We start from the raw sequence: 21336 nt of genomic DNA, 5'->3' as shown, positions 1-21336 counted from the left end.
CTACATCGTGCAGCATACAGAGTTGTTGATAATTTGCATAACTGGAAAAATGTATTTATATTTACCCTTCAATATTTGTTGTCATATTTATTGTGGATCACTGATGAGGTAAATTGCTAGATTATATAATGTTTCTTCAACTATTATGTAGTTATGGCAATTTTCTGAAATATGTGTATGTTCCATAAACTATTGAGTACAATATCTGCTTCTTGTATGTTTTATACATATATATATAAATAAAGTTTATTAATTTTTAAAAAAATTGTCTCCATATTTAATGTGAAGGTGTTTAAGGTATTGTATTGAATTTATATAGATTAAAAACATTAATTATTTTGAGGTGAAAGTGTAAAAGGTTTCGGTGTGAAGACAACAAAACTCAAATCTAAGATTTATAACATCTTAATTCACATTCATTGAAAAAAAGATTTCAGTTTGGCATTGATGATCAATAAACTGTCGCTAATTGTGCAGTTTTGCTGCAGCTTGTGTCACAAAGCTCCTCATAATTATAATTCATCACTAGCATTTTTAACAGCTGCCTGTGTATGCTGGCCTGGTTTAGATGGATTTGTTGTATGACATATTGCCACATCTTTTGATCTTTTGTTACCATGTCTGTGAGACAAGGTAACATTATCATCATTTTAATGCCCACCTTTTCATACCTGCACGGGTCGTTGGAGAGTGTCTGTTGAAGCAGATTGTTTGTGGCCACATGCTCTTCCTCTGACTAACCTTCACTTGTTTCCATGTAAGGTAACATTTCTCCATGACCAGACGTGTTAGTTTAGAAAGAAGGACACTGCCTGTATGACAGTGAAACTCACAACCAACGGGCAATGTCAAGGCAAGGTGACAATAACACACACACACACACACACACACACACATACCTTTTATCTTTTACTTGTTTCAGTCATTCAACTAAGGCACCACCTTGAAGGGTTGTTGTCAAGCGTTAATGGAATGAAAAAACACAAACTCTCTCTCACTCACTCGCATTTATATATGATAGGTTTCTTTCAGTTTCTGTCTACCAAATCCACTCCCAAGGCTTTAGTCAACCTAGGGCTATAATAGAAAACACTTGCCCAAGGTGTCACAGTAGGAATGAACTCAAAACCATGTGGTTGAGAAGCAATCTTCTTACTACATAGTCATACCTGTTCAACATCCAACAACCTGAAACCCAATCTCACTATATCTTCTTCAAAATGGAAAGTAAAATAGAACTCTTAATGGATCTTTTTAGTATATCCCTAATGAAATTGTTTTGTTTTTCTTTTTAAACACAGTTTATTCCAGTTGTTGGTGCCAGCTTTACAACATGTGAAAATTCCAAGTGATCCTTCCAAACTTGAACAGATGTATCAATTCTCAGAGAGACCGAATATTAGCCGATTGTTTTTGGACTACGTAATGGATGTGTTGCTGTTACCTTACAAGTAAGTATCTTTGTAAACATATTGATGACATGTAACCTAGAGAAATCATATTGTCGTACAAAAAACAACACACACACACACACACACATAACTCAAACAGAACTCACAGTAAGCTCTCCCACAATGAACTGGCTATCAGTTCACATAGTAATTAAATTATGATGTAATTTTAACTTGTGCATGGAACCAAAAATTCAAGACATACAAGTAGTAAATGTTCCCACTAAGAGTAAATGATAACCATAAGAGCAAGAGGTACGAGAGGTGAATACAGATTTATTATGTCCATATGGTTTCCATATGATTACAACCTTTACATAATATCTGAGTGTTGAATCCAGAATGCATCCATGATGTTCCAATATATATGATCCAATGAGTTAGTTTCCTCTATTATACATTTCTTGCATTATATAATGCTAAATATCAATATCTTTTCTATTCTAGACACAAAGCCCGAAATTTTGTGGGAGGGCCCTGTTGATTAGATCGACCTCAGTACGCAACTGGTACTTAATTTATTGACCCCCAAAAGGATGAAAGTTAGAGTGTGACAAAGAGACAGAAGCAGGTATCTTGCCACAACAGAGGGGGCATTAGAGGAGGTGATGATCGAGTATCAAATGGTGAAAGGTTAGAGTGTAACAGGGAAATAGAGAGGCAGAAATAGGTGTCTTGCTATGGAGGAGGTACATGGATACCCAGTGAGAGAGAGAAGATAGAAAGTGAGAGAGAGGTACAGAAAAGGGCCAGAAACAGGTGTGCTGATATAAAGGTGATATATATATATATATAGATAGATAGATAGATAGATGTATATATAATTATGTGTGTGTATATATATAAATGTATGTATATGTAATGTGTGTGTGTATATATATATGTATGTATATATAATAGTGTATGCATATGTATGTATATATAATTGTGTGTGTATATATGTATATATATATATGAATATATAATTGTGTGTGTATATATATATATATATATAATTATGTGTATATACATATATATATAGACACCCTAACTTTTCTATCTACAGTGCTCATGCAACAGTGACCTCTGGGGATAATTCTACTCCTGCTATACCACCTCCAGGAATGAGTGAACAATCATTGAAAAGAGTTACAGGTGACAATCCTCTAAAGCCAGAAGAGTTAGAAAAATGCAAACTGGGTATTTTGAATTTCCTAGGTTCCGGTATCTTTCCTGATGAGAAAGTTGTATGCCATTACATCATTGGTGCTGCTGACACAAGACATAGGTAAGGTTTACATTCAAATTTTTTTCTTTTTTATATTAAATGTCATCTTTTTTATTACAACAGGGTGCTCCACAAAAAACCAGGTAATTTGGTACAGTTTATTTAATTGTTGGAAACAGAAAACAGTTGTTAAAAGAAACATTGTTAAAACAGAACAAAAACACAGTTGTTAGATTTTTAAAATATTCATCAATGTCCATATTCACAATATTGCTATGAGGTGCTTTCTGAAAGCTTCTAGACTTTTTCAAGAGAGACATTTAATAATTTCAAAGAAGTACAAAACTAGTCTTCAAAGTAGGATCCTTTGACTTCAGTGCACGTGTTGAAGTGCTCCAGCCACTTTGTGAAGGCCTCACGGAAGTCCTCCAAAGTCAAGGTGTCCAGGACTCTTGTCACAGACCCTATCTTCTCAATGTCTTCAAAATGATTGCCCCTGAGGTTCTCCTTCAGCTTGGGGAACAACCAAAAGTCACTAGGAGCAAGGTCAGGACTGCAGGGAGGCTGAGGGACAGTTTTAATTCCCATCTCTGTCAAGTATTTGGTTACAAGGATGGGATTGTGACAGGCAGTTTAGTAGGGTGTGTGTTACAGCTGTTTTCTTCAATCTGGAATAAAAAAAAAGTTGGCACATCCACTTATGAGATGTATAGAAATGACATACTCAGATTACAGTAATCTAGGACAGTTATAACTGCTTCTCACGAAAATGTCTCAAAACTTCTGAAATGCCCCTCATAAATACTAGGTGATGTTTTTCATTCAGTTTTTGAATATTAAATGCCTTCTAGTCACCAACTTCACTCTGCAGCCATCACCACCATCATTGCTAAAACTACTGCTGCCAAAGTCATTACCACAGAAGCTACTACCTCCAACACTAATACCTATAACCACAACCAATCACAACAATTTATCTGTTTCCTATTATTCCAGTTGCCAAGTCTTCCATTGACAATTTCAACATTGCAGTCTAACTGCCAACACCATCAATATTATTACCACCAACCACTCTCAATATTATCAATACAAGTTCCAGTCATGTTTAACTCTGTCTTTCATCCTTTTCAAAGTTAATAAAAATAAGCATGTCAGGAACTGTTTGTGTTCGTACCCCTAAAATGTGTGCTTTGGATCAATGTTGGAAACCATCATAATTATCATCATCACCACGCCAACCTTCTTCATTTGTATGTTTATCTATTTATTTCCCCTATAGCATAGCAACAGCTGGAGATATGGAACTGAAAAAAGTTATGGGGTAAGTAGTAGTTTTATTGACAACCTTGTTGTCTCCATTGCATTCCAGACATTCTATTAATATAGTGTTCAAACTATTAATCCTAATGTTTAGAGTAGTTGAAAGATTAGTCTATACTTATGTATGTGTGTGCATGTGTTCTCTGTCACTGCTTGACAGTCAATGTTGGTTTGTTTACATCCACATAACAGCAGTTTGGTAAATAGAATAGACCAATAGGATAAGTACCAGACTTCAAAAAATAGTACTTATTTTAAAAAGATAAGTACCAGGGTCATTTTGTTTGACTAAACTGTCAAGACAATGGTCCGGACATGGCTACAGTCCAATGACCAAAACAAATAAAAGATAGATTGATCAACTGAATGATTTTAAAAAACTGTCTTTATTCAGGGGAGGGTCATTATGCCAATGATAAACACATGCACTGGTTCTGTTTCACTTCTTTTATTATTGTTATTTGTCAATGGTTATCCATTTACCCAATCAATATAATTATTTTATAAATCATTTTGGTCAATCGATCAGCCAGCTGGGTTTGTCAGAGTCCTTTCATTGCCATTTGCTACCTCATCAATGACTTGTCTTCTCTACTCCCTGTCTGACAAACTTAGCTAATTGATTGACCAAATGATCAAACAATCAATTAGTGCATGGTTTTATTATTGACGTAATAACCCTCCCAAGATACAACAAAATAGCAAAATCTATTTCAACACACTAGTTCACATCAAGAACTTTGCAAACCAACTACAAAAGCCAAAGATTCTAAAGTCTGTATTTGTCTTATTCTTTAGTCACATTTTTGCTACAACTTTAGTCAAATACTAATAGTAAATATGGCTAATATTTAAGTGTTGTGAATAAAGTAGTGAAAGGATATTCATTGAAATTCTTCAGTTATTTATTACTTTTTGTTTTTACTTAATATTCAGGAGTATTAACTGGAATTCCTTGGTCATTATGAATAAACTGTTTTCTATATTTCTTGGAACTACAGTTATTAAAGGAAAAGTAAGTTTATTGATATTATTTTTGCCCTTACTAAAACCAACCACTCAGCAGAGTGGACTTAGAAGCCCCTCGGATATGTATGTATGTATGTGTGTGTGTTTACCCCTGTCTTGACCCTCGGATATGTATGTATGTGTGTGTGTTTACCCCTGTCTTGACATTATTATAATGATTGTAAATGAGCAGCATTGCTGTACAAGTAATGTTGTTTGTTTCCTGTCTTCCATGGGGAATTATTTCCTTGCTTGGAAACAAATATGGGTCAGCAACAGGAAAGGATCCAGCTATACAAAAAAAAAAAAAGATCTACTTCACCAAATTCCATCTGACCTGTAAAACAGAAAAGTAGGCATAAAATGAGGATGACGATGATGACAGCTTGTAAAAAACATAAAATAACATTTATCTTTTCTGTCTCTTAAAAGGAAAGCCAAGTAAAACCAGAATGTAGGAAGACTCCAGCCAGTACCCGGATACGGCTGAAGATATTCCCGTACTTTCTCAAGTCAAGAGAAGCCACAAATGTCTTCCCAGCTTGTATACAGGTAGGCATGACTTTCTAAAACTCTTTTTTCAAGTATCTTAAGCAGTTTACCAATGGTTTGTCATCACCAATAAGCACAGACATGGATGTGTGTTTAAGAAGCTTGCTTCCCAACCTGGTAGTCTCAGGTTCAGTCCCACTGACAAAGAGAAAATGGAATTCATGAGATTCTTTATTAATCACAATGATTGTTTTGTCCCGTCCTGCATCAGCCCCTCGTGGGTAAGATTCTGGGCAACTGGCTGTGGTGCATTCTTTGGTGCAGATGTGTCTCATCAGGTGACTCTCCAAAAGGTCCTTTGCTCAATAAACTCAGTTTTGCTTGGGTTGATTATAATGTATTTTGTTATTTGCCTCTAGCTGGAAATATACAGGGTTTCATAGTTTAGAATGACATGGAATGGATACAATCAATTTTTTTATATTGGTAGTGGACCTATATATAATTAATCTCTCTTTTGTTATATACACAACGGGCACAAAGGAATTCCTGAAGTAAATCCAGTGACATTTATATCCATACTGTTGATGACATCAGGTAGCCACAGACAGTGAACATGCTTTAAATAGGCATACTACCAGGTGTATACGAAAGTCTAAAATAATTACTTATGTATGTATATATATGTGTGTGTATATTCTTGATTAGCCCAAGCTCAGTTAAGTTCAATTAATCGTATACATAACCTGAACATCTTACTGCTGGTACGTTGGTACCTGTGTATGTATTCGTCTATCTTTTTTGTGTATGCATTTTAATTTTGACCCAACTCTGTACCTTACCATTTAAGTGCCTGGTTCACCTGAACCCTAATCTTTTGTGTGTATGTTTGTGTGTATATATATATATATATATATATAAAAGATAATAAGAGTGAAAAAACTACAGAAGGCTTGTGTTACATGGTTAAAGTATACTTTAACCATGTAACACAAGCCTTCTGTAGTTTTTTCACTCTTATTATCTTTTATACATCCAACCACGTGCTTTCACATACCAACTTTCTCACCTATATATATATATATATATATAACCCATGCTAGCATGGAAAGCGGACGTTAAACGATGATGATGATGATATATATATATATATATATATAAATAAAGTGTGGTGTGGCTCTAGTTAAGAAGTTCGCTTCCCACCCACATGGTTTGGGTTTCAGTTCCATTGCACACACACAATATTGTGTAATACTGGAAAGGTCATAATGCTCTCGTTTTATCTGACTTTTAGGTGATTTTCCACTGCCTGTTTGCATCCAACAATCATGCCCGCCTAAGTTTGATGACTGTAGAACTCGTTCACCATGTGTGCTACAAGTAAGTAAGACTAATCACCAGAACCACTGCCTGCCTTTCCCTTTTCTAATATTTCAGCTGACCAATATTTTGAGATGTACAAGTGGATGAGTTATTGTAGCAATGGCTCATTGTCCATTGTGAGATTGTTTTTTCCTTTAGTATCAGCTCAGACCCCTGCTGAGGAGTGTTTCAAGAAAATAAAATTTCTCTTAGCCAGAGTTACATTGTCTTTTGTGCCCTTTCTTGTTTTAGATGGTAAAGTGTGATTTGAGGGAAATTTGGCTGCTATTACTAGCATGTTGAATGACTGGACAGATCAGTGGTTCTTAACCATTTTTTACCTATGTATCCCTTTGATTCCTATTTTACTCAGGTGGACCCCCATAGCTGTTTGATGTTTAAAAACTCCTGTAATATTTTTATAATTAAATATTATAAGGAATTGTATTAAAAAAAATTAAAATATTTTATGTATTGCAGAAGTATAACCAATTTATTACATGTTAATTTTAAAAACAAAATCTTCTATGGCTCCTGGTCAAGAACCATTGGGATAGATGTGTATTCATCAGGTTGATAGATGTTTCATTATTTCTAAGGTTTGAACTCTAAACCCGTTAGCATTTAAACTGGCCATATTTGGCCAAAATATTCTACCTGTTTTACATTCATACTGGTCAGTTCTGGCACTTTTACCTATGATGATGTGATTGTAAAAATAATCAATCACATTATCAAAATTTCAAAGCTACAAGATAATGCATGATTAATTCAAAACAATGTGAATAAGCTTCCATGTGTTCTTGGGAAGTTTCCTAGACTGGACCAGCTTCCACTCTACAGGGTAGGGGATTTATCTCGCATCTATTTGATACTACTGAATCCAGAGCTAGTTACTAGCATCTGGAGTCTTACTTGCTCTTAGATTAGTTGTGGTAATGAGGAATTTGTAAATGATATCATTTCTTCATGGTACGATGAAATTATGATACTTTTGATCTCTCTAGACATGGCTGTATGGCTAAGAAGCTTGCTTTGCAGCCACATAGGGTTAGATTTAGTCCCACTGCATAGTACCTTGGGCAAGTGTCTTTTACTATAGCCCTAGGCTGGCCAATTCCTTGTGAGTGAGTTTGGTAGACAGAAACTGTGGAAACCTGTCTACATTCATACATATATACATATACATGTGTATGTATGTATATATATATATATATATATATATATATATATATATATATATATATATATATATATATATATATATGTATATTTCTGATGAAGAGCTCCGCTCGAAATGTGAAATCCTCTTTCTTTTCTTTCCTTTCCTGAACGTCCAATAACACATTACGTGTACCACATCCTCGCGTTGTTGTTTTTTCATGTTTTTTCTTGCTCGATCATGTTTGGATTGAGTATGCTAGCATTGTCCAACCCATGCTAGCAGGGAAAGCAGACGTTAAACGATGATGATGATGATTATATATATATATATATATACACACACATACACACATGTGTATGTGTCTTTGTGTTTGTATCCCTCCATCTCCTGCTTAACAATAAGTGTTAGTTTGTTTAGCAACTTAGTGGTTTAGTAAAAATGATGGACTGATTCCTGGGAGCAATTAATAAACCATACCCTTCATGGCTCTTCTCCAACATGGCTGCAGTCCAATGACTGAAGCGAGTAAAAAATGTTTGAAAGATTTCACATTCTGCCATCATTCCAATTACACCTTGATGTTGGAATAGAGATTATACTCATTGGGGGGGGGGGGGGGATATTGGTACTTAGTTGGCAAGTGGATACCATAGGTAGGCGACTTAGCTGTAGTGTTTCTCATTCAGTGTCACGGTTGACTGTTTTGTTGATGTCAAGGGCAACAATATTGCTTTCACCGAAGCTCTTAAGAACAGGTGTCTAATGATGCATGGTGTAAGAGAGATAATCTCCAGTAGATATGGATGGTGGAGTTCTGATTTAAGCACCCCAATACAATTCCTCATAACTTTTTTATTTTTGGGAATTTTCAGAAAATTTTTGCAAATTTATGCTCAACCCACGGGAATTCGTACAATTATGCAAGAAAGAAAAAAATTTATTTTTTTTAATTCTTCACCTCCCCTGCCAAATCCTAAAATTTTCACTCATTATCAAAATTTTTTGTTTTGTCATGGATCTTATATACACACAGTCCGAATGTGCCATTTATTTCTGTTTATAATTTCAAAATTGGGTGCTTCATTAAATGTGTTTAGAGGAGAAAAATATTGTAAAACATTAATACATGTCAGAGTGACAAAGAAACAGAAAAGGTATCAGGTGGTTGTGAGATGTGCTAAAAACAACAGCTAAATCATTCTTAAATCACACACAAAAATTTCTTTTGCATTATCGTATGAATTTCCATGTGTAGGACACAAATTTTCAAAAATTTTCTGAAAATTAAAAAAAAACAAATAAGTTATAGGGGTTGTTATATGGGGTGCTTAAGCCAGGATTCCAGTGATATTTCTCTACAGAAATATGGTGAGGGTTCAGAGGCAATAGAATCAAAAGATTTACAATAGTGACTTTGAGTTCAAATCCCACCAGGATCAGCATTATCCTTCATTCCCCCTGAGAGTCAGTAACAAAAATATTAGTGATATCTATGAGGTAGATGTTCAAATCTTTCCAAAACATGACTCTATGCTTAGTAAAATAAGTACCAGTAATATACTTGGGTCAGTCAGTCATTTCTCATTTTACTTGTATATCAATTTTTTTAATAATTTTTTAAATTTAATATTATTATGAATTATTTCTCTCATTGCAGTGCATCAGATGTTGTTTTCAAACCAATAAGTGCAGAATTGTTATCTAGTATGGTAAAAGTTCTAAAAAGTTCGAAGGTAAATTAAATGCATTTGTCATTTTTATAAGTCTCTTTTTCTAAGGTAACATTGATGTACTAGACTGCATTTCACAAATAAAGCTTAACCTAATTAACCCATTATTTTATTGTTTTTACATCCATCACTCCATTATTACCCCCCTGGATCTTTCCATCACCCCCAATGGGGCTGTACTGCCAATTTTGGAAGCCTATGACCTAACTTCAAATCCTGCTGAGGTCAACTTTGCCTTTCATCCCTCCAGCATTGATAAAATAAAGTACCAGTCAAATATTGAGTTGATATAGTCGACTGAACTCCCTCTCTTCAAAATCACTGACCTTCTGCCTAAATTATTGTTGTTTTTTTCTTTGTCCATCGACTTTGTGGAAGATGTTATCACAGTATGTGTTCATGAAAGATTTTCACATGTCATATTACACAAATATCTCAATAAGGGATTTGGTTCTACTTCATTTTTGTATTTGGCTTGCAAGATTCTTTATGTGAATTCGTGTGTTGAAACAAATTTTGTGTCTTTGGAAAGTCATTATGCCAATATTAATAACATATGCACCGGTTCAATTTCACCCCTTTATTATTAGTCAGTTGGTTAAATATCTAACCAATTAACTAATCAATTGTTTGTTTAAATTGTTAGTTAAATAGTCAATCTTTTTTGTTTTTCTTTTCTGTTTTGTTTGTCAAAGTTCTTTGTTATCATTCACAATCTTTTTAGCAACAAAAGAACTTTGATGAACAGCAAAAATAAATAAATAAATAAATAAACGATTGCCTCTTTAATCAACAGGTTAAATAAATGAAAGTTAGTTGGCTTGATATTTAACGAACTGACTAATAATAAAGAAGTGGAATTAAACCAGTGTGTGTTATTAATATTGGCATAATGATTCTCCCAAGACACAACAGGACTTGATTCTGTTATGAAAATATTATTTGTTAAATTTGCTTTTTGGTTTATTACCTGTTCTTTCTATTTTGCAGGATGATAAACTGCGTGCTCTTACCTATGTTGCTATAGGGAAAATTATAAAGAGGTGCCCAAACCTTGTTGCCAATGATATAGCTTTGATAAAGCAGTTTTTTGAAGCTGTTTGCACAGTATGTAATTCATTTTTCCTTACTATTGCTGTCAGCATTTGTTATCTTTAATATTCAACTTTTGAAATTCATGACAAATTGAACATGAAAATCGTTCATGATTAAATATTGAAAAGATGGGGGTTTTTTTTTTGTTTTTTTAAGTAAATATTTTAGAATTTTTTTATTCTAGTTTTTTTGTAGATTTTAGCTTTGTTATTGAGTTAGTTTAAACTGTTTAGAATCTAAATATTTTCCAAGTTGCAAAACTCTTGTTAAATCATTTAACCTTTTATTTCTGTTGAAACACACCACCTTTGTTTCAAAAAATTTTGAAAATTACAAAGAATTTAGTAAAATCATTGTTTTTATTATTAAACTGGTGTTTAGAACATAAATAACATGAAATTTTGATGAAAGATTTTAATTTAGATAATCTCAATATTATTGTTTGTTATTTTTCTATAATTAGGAAGAATCTGAAATTCGTCTTGCTGTCCAAGAATCTTTGAGTTTGATGGCATCAGCATTTAAAGGCCAAAATGAAGAGAACAAGAAATTAATGGAAGAACTCATTATGGAAAACATTGAAGAGGTATCTAACTTGATGGCTCTTTTTATTTGTTTTGTTGCTGTTTTTTGTTGCTCATTTACATATCTATTGAAATAAATTATGTAAATTTTGATGTGACCAGCACCATGTCATCATTTATATTATTTATTTATAAGTTAGCACCCAGTACACTCTGTAAAGTGGCTGGCATTAGGAAAGGCATCAGCTGTAGAAACCATACCAAAGCAGACATTGGATCTCGGTGCACTCCTTTAGTTTGCGAGCTCCTGTCAAACTGTCCAACCTATGCTGAATGTTAAATGGAGAAAATGGCGCTGAAGTTAGTTATTTATGTGCTTAGAGGTTTAAGCTATATTAAGATGTATGTTTGTTTGTGTTGTTGTACATTGCCCAACTTGTAGTCTTCTGAGATCATGCTTTACCATTTTACTTCCCCAGGAAATGTTCCAAGCTCGAGCAGTTTCAGTACAGTATGCCAAATCTGTGTTTCCTGAGGACCACATACCATCAAGATATGTTCTCTTGCTTGCAACTGGAGATGTGTAAGTTGGATATCATCATCATCATCATCATCATCATCACTGTCAGCAGTATTACCATCATGATCTAAGCCAGAGATTTTTAACTCTAGCAGGAGCACCTGCTTGGGAGGCATAGTGAATTCTCACATAGAAGTGTTGTGGAGAGTGCTGTGTGTTTAGAGGGTTCATGTTTTTACTTAGAAATAAAATATTTAAATCAGGTACAATACTTGTATTTTAAACACATTTTCAGAAAAATCTTGGAGTTAGAGTATGTGTAGTATATTGTGTTATCAGTGAGCAGAAAATATGATTGGTGGTTTGCTAAGGTCCAGTATAATTTTATTATATAAGTCCTTGTTTTCTTTAGTTGTTTCTATAAAAATTTAACTTGCACTTATCTAAAAAGAGTACTTATTATGTGACACTAGCACTAATGAGGTCACAATGTTATTTGGAAGACAAGACTCCCTCAATGGAATCAAGAGCAGTATTGAAGGGGTTGGCTCTATACTAAATGATGAGAATAGAAGGATCAGATTAAAAGACTAAGCTACTTTTGGTGGGATTAGAACTCAGAACAGCTTAGAAATTTATCTAAATATCAAAAGACATTCTATCCTATCTACCATTACACTACACTTTACTCAGCATAAAAATCTCTTTACAGGACTAATCTTTGCTCAATATTGCAAAATATTTTTCGTTTTGTAGTCACCATAAACATTTTCTTTTATTTTTCTTACAGAAAAGAAGACATTCGAAATGAAGCCATGAAGACGTTGCATTTGACAAAACAGTACAGTAAGAAAGAGACCAAAGAACAATTTGTTCTCCCAAGCTTCTGTGAAATGGTCAAATATATTCATGATAAGGTACATAATTGATAAACTGTAGGTTTTTTTTTTTCTCTCTGTTTTTTTTTACAGAAATTTTTTTCCCCCTCTGAATGTAAGACAAGGTAAATGTGTGACAAAGTATAATGTAGATTTTTATTTGTTTAATTTATTGTGGTTCTGGCCATCTTGAACCCCTGCTGTAATGAGAGTGCAATTAACTAAGCATGAAAATTCATTAAATGTAATAGAAACAGTATTAAATTAAAATAATTGTTCCACCTCACATATATATTAATGCTTTGGGCTAAGGTTGATATATGTCACAGTGAAGGCACTAAGTGTTATGGTTTAGTCATTGGGCTTGTGATTGCCTGGTTGTAGGTTCAATTCTCGGATGGGGTAGCACTACGTGCAAAGTATTTCATTTTACATTACTTCAGTTCACTTAGCTGCAAACGAGTATTGGTGATAGTTGGAGAGTGGTGGTTAACTCTGCAGTGGACTGGCATCTACTTCAAAGGTGGATGTTGTATTCTTAGTCATATATAAGTCCCCATTTCATTTCCTCTTTAAAAATTTCAGGTTTCATGCTTTTTCCTATATATGTTCATAAATGTAATTCTTTTCCCAAATAACCTGTACTTCATATTCGAGGCTCCAATGAAGCTGTAAGGTGTTACTCTGGCATTCAAGTATGAGTCCACTGCATCTTACAGCAGAAACTACTGTAAGCTAATGAAGTTTATAAGATAATCATTTATTCCTCTGTCATCTTATTTTCTTATCTGGTTTCTTTCATATATAAGAAACTAATCTTATGGCATCCTGAATGTAAAATTGAAATTGAAGCTTCTCAATGTCATCACAGATTTAAGAAATGGAAATCTTCCATCATTTAAATCAATTTTTCAGATTTCTTGTCTTGTATTTCATTTGTTTTTAAACTATTCATTTTTAGATTTCTTTCTATTCTGGCAACAGTTAAGTGGGTCTTCAAATGTTTATATTTTCATGTGTTTGAACTTGGAGTAACACCTGCAGTTTTTGCATGGGGCCAAACATCTTCTATGTATATTTCGCCTGTAAATAGAGATTTTAGATTTGTGAACATATTTTCTATCACATCTTTTTTTAGGCTCAAAAGAAAATTGAATCAAAGGTTGGTTATGTCATTGGCAATCAAACCTTACCTTTCTCACCTGAAGCATTTACACAGGTAAGTTACATTTTTCATTCTACTTCCTTTTTATAGATTTTTAACCCTTTAGCATTTAAATCGGCCACATCCAGCTCAAAATATTCCACCCGTTTTATATGCAAACTGGCTAGATCCAGCTTCTCACACCTACCCTACAATGTCATTCTAAAAATAAGTAATCACATCACTGAAATATCAAAGCTACAAGATAATGCAGGATTAATTCAAAGCATTGTGAATAAATAAGCTGTCAAGTTTTGTAATTTGCTTATTTTATAAGCACTGGTAGAAGAACAAGGATCCAATAGCTGTAAACTGTGAATTTCTATCTTGCCATAGCAGAAGCACAACCAACAGCAGAATGTATGAGAAGGGGTAACATCAACCGTGATGCTGTAGCGATGAAATCAATTATGTGTTCCTGTTCACTTTAATTGCAATATATAGAAAAAATCGGACAAGTTCATATAAAACTCATGCATGCCATGTGACTGGCACTTTTTAATTATTTAAACAAATGTACAGCATTTGTTATATATTGATTAGGATTTCCATACACGAAATAAGCTTTACATTTGACAAAGTAATCTGAATGCTAAATGGTTAAATAATCAAAAGTAGCATGCATTTATCTGGCTATAAACCTAATCTTATGTGTTTCTACCCTGCATTAAATGTCGTATACTCTTATCTACACACATCATATTTTGGTGTTTTGTTTCTGAAGTAAACTTTTCTAGGCTAGGATTGAAACCAGGTATCTTAATTCCTATTACACGATTCCAGTGCTCTCATATGCTATACTATAGTATAGAGAAGTATGACACCTGAAAAGAGTTGTGGAATTTACCAGTTGAAATCTAAGAATACTGTTATTAGTTTGATATTCTATCTTTCGCTCTCTCTCTTGTCATGCTGTGTGTGTGTGTTTTATGTCATAGGATTCAAAACCTCAACAGACAGCAAATAATTTATTGTGTAGTATGGGAGCTGTTCCCTAATTTCTTACACTTGTTATGAGCCCTGGAACCAGAATTATTTCTTACCTCTACTGTGGAAACATCAAATTTGTTAAGTAACGCATAACTTAACCACAACCATCTAACCATTATTGTGGTTCACAGAATTGGGATTTTATTCCAAAATTTTGAGCTTGGGATTACCCTAAATGTCATAAAAAATATCCTCTTCATAGTTTCACTCCATTTAGAGTGGAGATTCTCAGCCATTTTTAGCCTAGGAACCCCTTTGATTACCATTTTCTCTGGTGGATCCCCGTAGTTATTCAATGTTTAAAAACTAGTTTTATAGATATTTTTTTCAAAATTCCTATTGTTTTTCACCCATTCACTTGTGTATGTTTGCAATAGAACTCTTTGAGAGGACATGTTTCAATGACTGGAAATGTGTTAAACTATGTAAAACATTAGAGAAAGAAACTTAAATAAATACATTTGAAGCAAAATTTTTACACAGACCCATAAAATACTACCGTATATCCTCAATTTACTATTTTGCTTGCTGGGACCCCAGTTGAGAACCACGGATTTAGGGGGTTTCATACTTTTGATTTCTTTCCTCCACACAAATTTACTTTCCTGATAATATCAGACACTCCAGCTCTCATTTCTTTTTAAACAGAAGCCTTTCTTTCAAATTTCAGATCATTTTGTTTTTGAGGATGTGTTTGGCTAACAACGCAGGTGCTGTAGAAAACGTAGATAGTGAAGAATCAGCCAGTAACATTCAACAGCAGCAGGCACCATTAATTAGTTGTTATGTGATCAAGCTACTTGATGAAGGAGCCAGTCTTCCAAATAAGCTAGATGGTCCTGTGTACATGTATATCAACCTTATACAGCAATTGCTACCCTCTATTAGAGGTAAGAAGTCAACTTTCTTAATGTGTTTCTAAAGTTAGTTACCAGATTCAGAAATAGTTATCAAAATAATATTTATATTGCTCAAGAGTTAAACTGTGGCCATGTTGGAGCATCACCTTAAAGGGTTTTAGTTTTTCATATTACCCCCTCCAGTCCTTTTCTTTAATATCTGGTGTTTATTTTAGTGATTATATATAATGAATTTGACTTGCTCCACATTGTTGCTCATGCTGTTGTATGTTTATATTTTACATAGATGGACGTCTCATGTACTGTTTACTAGAAGTGGTAGCAGGAGCACCAACATACCTTGCTTCTTTGTTCTCTAATCAACTCGACTGGATAAAGGTGAGCGTAAAGTAACATAATTTAAGTTTACCTGACAAAAGTAAATCAATGCGATGATAATGCTAGACAGTTTTTATATAAAATCTGCTGTTGTCAATACAAAAGAGCATTTTGTTTCACAATACGTAACAATTGCTGGAAGACGATGAGCTGCTATGAATTGTTAGCATGCCAGGGAAAATGCTTAGCAGTTTTTCGTCTGTCTTTATGTTCTGAGTTCAAAGTCCACTGAGGTTGACTTTGCCTTTCATCCTTTTGGGGGCAATGTAACTGACTTATCCCCCCCCCCCCCGAAATTGCTGGCCTTGTGCCAAAATTTGAAATCAATATTTATTGTGGCATTGCATTTTCCTGTTTTTCAAGTACTGTTCACTAAAGATTCATGTCTTGAATGACTGAGATTTCTCTGAGGTTGATAACAGAATATGCAGTCTGATTAGCCTAATATACAAGTACAGCAATGATTTCCCAGAACCTTTGGTTCCAAAGCCTTTCTAGATTACTAATTTTTCTAAGCCAGGAGTTGTCACTTTGGTCAGTGCATTCTGAATTGAACAAATATCGATTTCAAATTTTGGCACAAGGCCAGCAGTTTTGTGGGAGGGAATAAGTTGGTTATATCAACCCCAGTATTCAACTGGTACTTATTCTATCCACCCCGAAAGATGAAAGGCAAAGTTGATCTTGGTGGAATTTGAACTCAGGACGCAAAGATGGACAAAATGTTGTTAAGCATTTTGCCCAGTGTGCTAACGATTCTGCCAGCCACCGCCTTAAATTTAAACAATTAAATGAAATACAGGTACTTGCACACTAGTTTAAATTAGTGCCAATTAGAAGAGGTTCTGAACCATCAGTGTCTGGAAAATTGATCTTGTACATGTATGTATATACATATATTTATATATTATTTAATAAACACAGTATATATTTTTATGAGCTACTAATAGTTTCATGCGATGAAAACAACTCAAACAGTATTTTATAACAAATCTAATGCCTTCACACGATCCTCAGGCTTTGCCCACATGGCATAACGAGCTAAAATAGAACAATAGAAACTCTATGTATATATATATATATATATATATATATTAGGATAATAGATGTGTGTATATTGAAATTTGTGTGTAATATATGTTCTTTTTGATTTTCCCTAGCGTCTGTCTTGTTCAACCAAAGATGACATGACTGAACATGCTGCACAATTGTATTCAATTGTGTTACACAATACTGCAGATAATAATTCCATTGTAAAGAATATATCTGAATTCTATGAAAACCTTGATACTAATGTAAGTAAACGTTCATTATTTTATTTCTATGCAAAACTTTTTTTTTTCCCCCCTCTGGTATCCCATCATCATCATTATCATCATCATTAATCAACCACTTTACCATGCTTGCATGAGTCAGACAAAATTTGTTGAGGCAGATTTTCTGCAGCCAGATGCTCCTGTTGTCAGTCCTCACCTGTTTCCATATAAGGTAATATTTTCCCAGAGCTAGACATGTTTTGCATGGAAGACTGAGACGGAACAACCTTACTTATAAGATCCTGATGCTCATTTGCAACTATCACATGATGTCTAGACAAGGACACACACACACACACACACACACGCACGCACGCACGCACGCGCGCGCACACACACACACACACACACACACACACACACACACACACACACACACACACACACTGGGCTTCTTTCAGTTCCCATCTATCAAATTCACTCACAAGGTTCTGGTTGTCCCAGGGCTATAGTAGACACTTGCTCAAGGTGTGATGTAGTAAGACTAAACACAAGACCACTTGATGATGATGATGATGATTATGATTATTTGCTAATTATTTAATATATTTTGTATTTGCAGAATGTGCAGCTGCAGCATTCATCTATTTTGATTTTGGGGTACATCATCAGTTGCTACCTGAGTCATAACAGCAGGCCAGGTGCAATGGAGGAAGATGGACAGAAGGAAATGTATGCTGCTATGACAAAGACTCTTAAAAAACTAGGTAGTCAATGATAATGTTGCTGCTTTCTTCATATCAGTGGTTCTCAGCCATTTTTTGCCTATAGACCTCTTTGATTACTATTTTATTCTGGTGGACCCCCATAGCCATGCCCTTTAGTATTGAAACTGGCCACATCAGGCCCAAATATTCTGCCTGTTTTATGTTCAAACTGGCCAGATTAGGCCTCTCACACCTACCTTACAATGTTATTCTAAAAATAATTGCATCATTGAAATCTCAAAGCTCCAAGATAATGTATGATAAATTCAAAATAATTTGAATGAATAAGTATTACATTTCACAGAGTAATCTGAATGCTAAAGGGTTAAAAGCCACTTTTATTGGTACTTCTTTCATCAGAATTCCCATTTGTTTATCACGCGTTAACTTGTGTGTTGGTTGAACTATTTAACATGTCAGAGGATGAAACCTAGCTGTTTCCTTGCAATGAATACATCTAAAGCAAATTTTTTCCATTGACCCTTAAAGTAATACTGTAGACCCAATTTATTGTTTTGCTTGCATGGACCCCCAGGGATCATATAGATTCCAGTTGAGAACCACTGGTTTATATTGTGCTCATTTTGATTTGTGTAAATATTGTTTACAAATTTTGGCATGGGGGAGGGGCCAAGTCGATTAAATTGACCCCAATGCTCAACTGGTACTTATTTTATCGACCCCAATTGGATTGAAAGGCTAAGTTGACCTTGGCTGAATTTGAACTCGGGACATAAAGATGAACGAAATGCTGCTTAGCATTTTCCCCCATCGTGCTAATGATTCTTCCAGCTCACCACCTTCATGTGTGTAAATATTAACAGAATAGGCGCAGGAGTGGCTGTGTGGTAAGTAGCTTGCTTACCAACCACATGGCTTCAGATTCGTTTCCACTGCGTGGCATCTTGGGCAAGTGTCTTCTACTATAGCCTCGGGCCGACCAAAGCTTTGTGAGTGGATTTGGTAGATGGAAACTGAAAGAAGCCCATTGTATATATGTATATATGTGTGTGTGTGTGTGTATCTGTGTTTGTCCCTCCCAACATCGCTTGACAACCGATGCTGGTGTGTTTAGGTCCCTGTAACTTAGTGGTTTGGCAAAAGAGACCGATATATCTTTATTTTTGTAAAAATTTCATATCAACTATTTTTATTTTCATCTTTTGATTAGTGTTGTTTTTGGATGAGAGCAACCCGCTTCTTTGTCATGGTGTCTGTTTGGCCTTGAGTGAAATCGGAAGAAGTGGGCCCCTGCCATTGGCAAATGGCAGTGAAAGCCAAGAAGCTTCAGAAGAAACAACAAAATTATCAGTAGTAAAGAGTTTGTTGAGTCTTGTCCAGTCGACAAGAGATAAGGGCACTATGAAGGTTGGTGAATCTTCTTTTTCTTTTTTTATGTAAATCATAGTAATAATAATAAATAAATGCATCCTTTTAAAGCCTAACCAGGCTCATGGGCCCAGTTTCCCGGTTTCAATGGCATATGTGTTCCCCAGCTGGATGGGACGCCAGTCCATTGCAGCGTAACTCATTTTTGCCAGCTGAGTGGACTGGAGCAACGTGAAATGAAGTGTTTTGCTCAAGAACACAACGCATCGCCCGGTCCAGGAATCGAAATCATAATCTTACGATCATGATGCTGACACCCTAACCACTAAGCCACACGCCTCCACACAAATCAGTAATATTAGCTATTTTATTCTAATATTATTATGTTGAGTCAAGAGTTTTGCAATATTTTGGTTAACTTATTTGCTTTATTCGTCAAGTTACAACAAAAGCAGACTAGAATTCAAAGTAGAGGCCATCGTGTTGCACCATCTGAAGCCAGCTTTCTGCTAGTTCTTTGATTCCATGCTGGTACCAGTTCTTGTCCTTCAAGGCAAAAAACTCTTCCACCTCCTCTTTGATGAAGTGTTGCAAACACAGGAAGTGAGCCATAGATTGGAAAAAGTAATAATGTGAGGGAGCTAGGTCCAGACCATATGCTGGAGGGGATATCAGTTCAATTCCATCAAAATCCTGGAGTTTATTCTGGGCTGCTTGAGTAGTATAAGGTCTTGTGTTGTGTTGCTGCAGAAGAGCTCACTTTTTGTTAACCGATGCCGGGTATTTTTGCTGCACCATGGCATACATCCACTCCAGCTGTTTGGAGTACAGGTTGGTATCAATGGTTCGACCATCTGGAATGAACTCATAACAAATTATCCCCTCATAATTCCATCAGATGCAAAGCATCACTTTCTGTTCAAAATGGCTGTGTTTGGCAGCAGGTTCTGGAAGCTGGCCCTTGCTTAACCACTGCTTGGCCACAGTCCAGTGACTGAAACAAGTGAAAAATAAAGTACCTTACCTGAAAACAAGTAGGGGCTGACATCAAGAAGGGCATCAGTACTGCCTCAATAAGTCTTACCCAACTCCTATAAGCTTGGAAACCACTGGACATAGAAATGATGGTGATGATTCTCTTGTATATCTTTTCTAATAATAGTTTCTTTATGAATTTTGTATTTTTTATTTCTTCTAGAATAAAGAACGTGCTGCTATAAGTCTTGGGCATTTATGCATTGGAGATGAAGAGTTCCCTTACAGACACATGGTCATTGAAGGGCTGATGGGAGTAGTCCAGGTATTTAGTACTTTATATATATAATTTATGATAAATTAATATAATAGGTCCTTTCATCTTACTGGAATCTTGATTAAATATGTAGGGTTCTTGATTTGAAAAATAATATTTACCTGATGTCTTACTCTGAATGAAACAAAAAGCAACCATACGCATTTGTTATTTTCAGGCAAAACAAATTGATCTCCATTTAACTATTGGAGAAGCATTGGTGTGTGCTGCTCAGGGAATAAAGTGTCCAAGTCGTAAAAATACCTGGTTGGCAACAAACTCTGATTTCCAGGTGAGTTATATTTATCTTTTGTAGATTTACAGGATATCAATTAGACTTCATAAACTCCCATTTTTGAAGAGCAACACGTGTTATATATGTAGCATGTAGACAGCATCAGATAAAATTATTGTTCAATGTTAAATTCCATCTTGGCTGCTTTCCCTTATCCACTAAATCACACACAATCACTCTTCTAACGTATATGCAATAACTCAATCATTTCTGT

The 21336-nt window shown here is 34.9% G+C and overlaps 1 protein-coding gene across 1 annotated transcript in view; it reads left to right on the top strand.

The window, feature by feature from the left end:
- The window catches only part of LOC106878177 (proteasome adapter and scaffold protein ECM29), a 66265-nt gene that overhangs the window by 16230 nt on the left and 28699 nt on the right, over positions 1-21336 (top strand). The window contains exons 5-23 of the mRNA XM_089337718.1: positions 1302-1451; positions 2497-2718; positions 3938-3979; positions 4915-4993; positions 5419-5538; positions 6773-6858; positions 9663-9738; positions 10726-10842; positions 11294-11416; positions 11834-11937; positions 12665-12791; positions 13891-13971; positions 15617-15836; positions 16093-16184; positions 17345-17479; positions 18063-18207; positions 19379-19575; positions 20735-20836; positions 21006-21119. Coding sequence (XP_089193844.1) covers positions 1302-1451; positions 2497-2718; positions 3938-3979; positions 4915-4993; positions 5419-5538; positions 6773-6858; positions 9663-9738; positions 10726-10842; positions 11294-11416; positions 11834-11937; positions 12665-12791; positions 13891-13971; positions 15617-15836; positions 16093-16184; positions 17345-17479; positions 18063-18207; positions 19379-19575; positions 20735-20836; positions 21006-21119 — 2332 coding nt within the window. The remainder of the gene's footprint in view (positions 1-1301; positions 1452-2496; positions 2719-3937; positions 3980-4914; positions 4994-5418; positions 5539-6772; positions 6859-9662; positions 9739-10725; positions 10843-11293; positions 11417-11833; positions 11938-12664; positions 12792-13890; positions 13972-15616; positions 15837-16092; positions 16185-17344; positions 17480-18062; positions 18208-19378; positions 19576-20734; positions 20837-21005; positions 21120-21336) is intronic.

This window comes from Octopus bimaculoides, chromosome 19, assembly GCF_046866305.1.
Source record: "Octopus bimaculoides isolate indiv1 chromosome 19, ASM4686630v1, whole genome shotgun sequence".
In the NCBI taxonomy this organism is placed as follows: Eukaryota; Metazoa; Mollusca; class Cephalopoda; order Octopoda; family Octopodidae; genus Octopus; species Octopus bimaculoides.
This window is presented reverse-complemented; position numbering and strand designations above follow the sequence as displayed.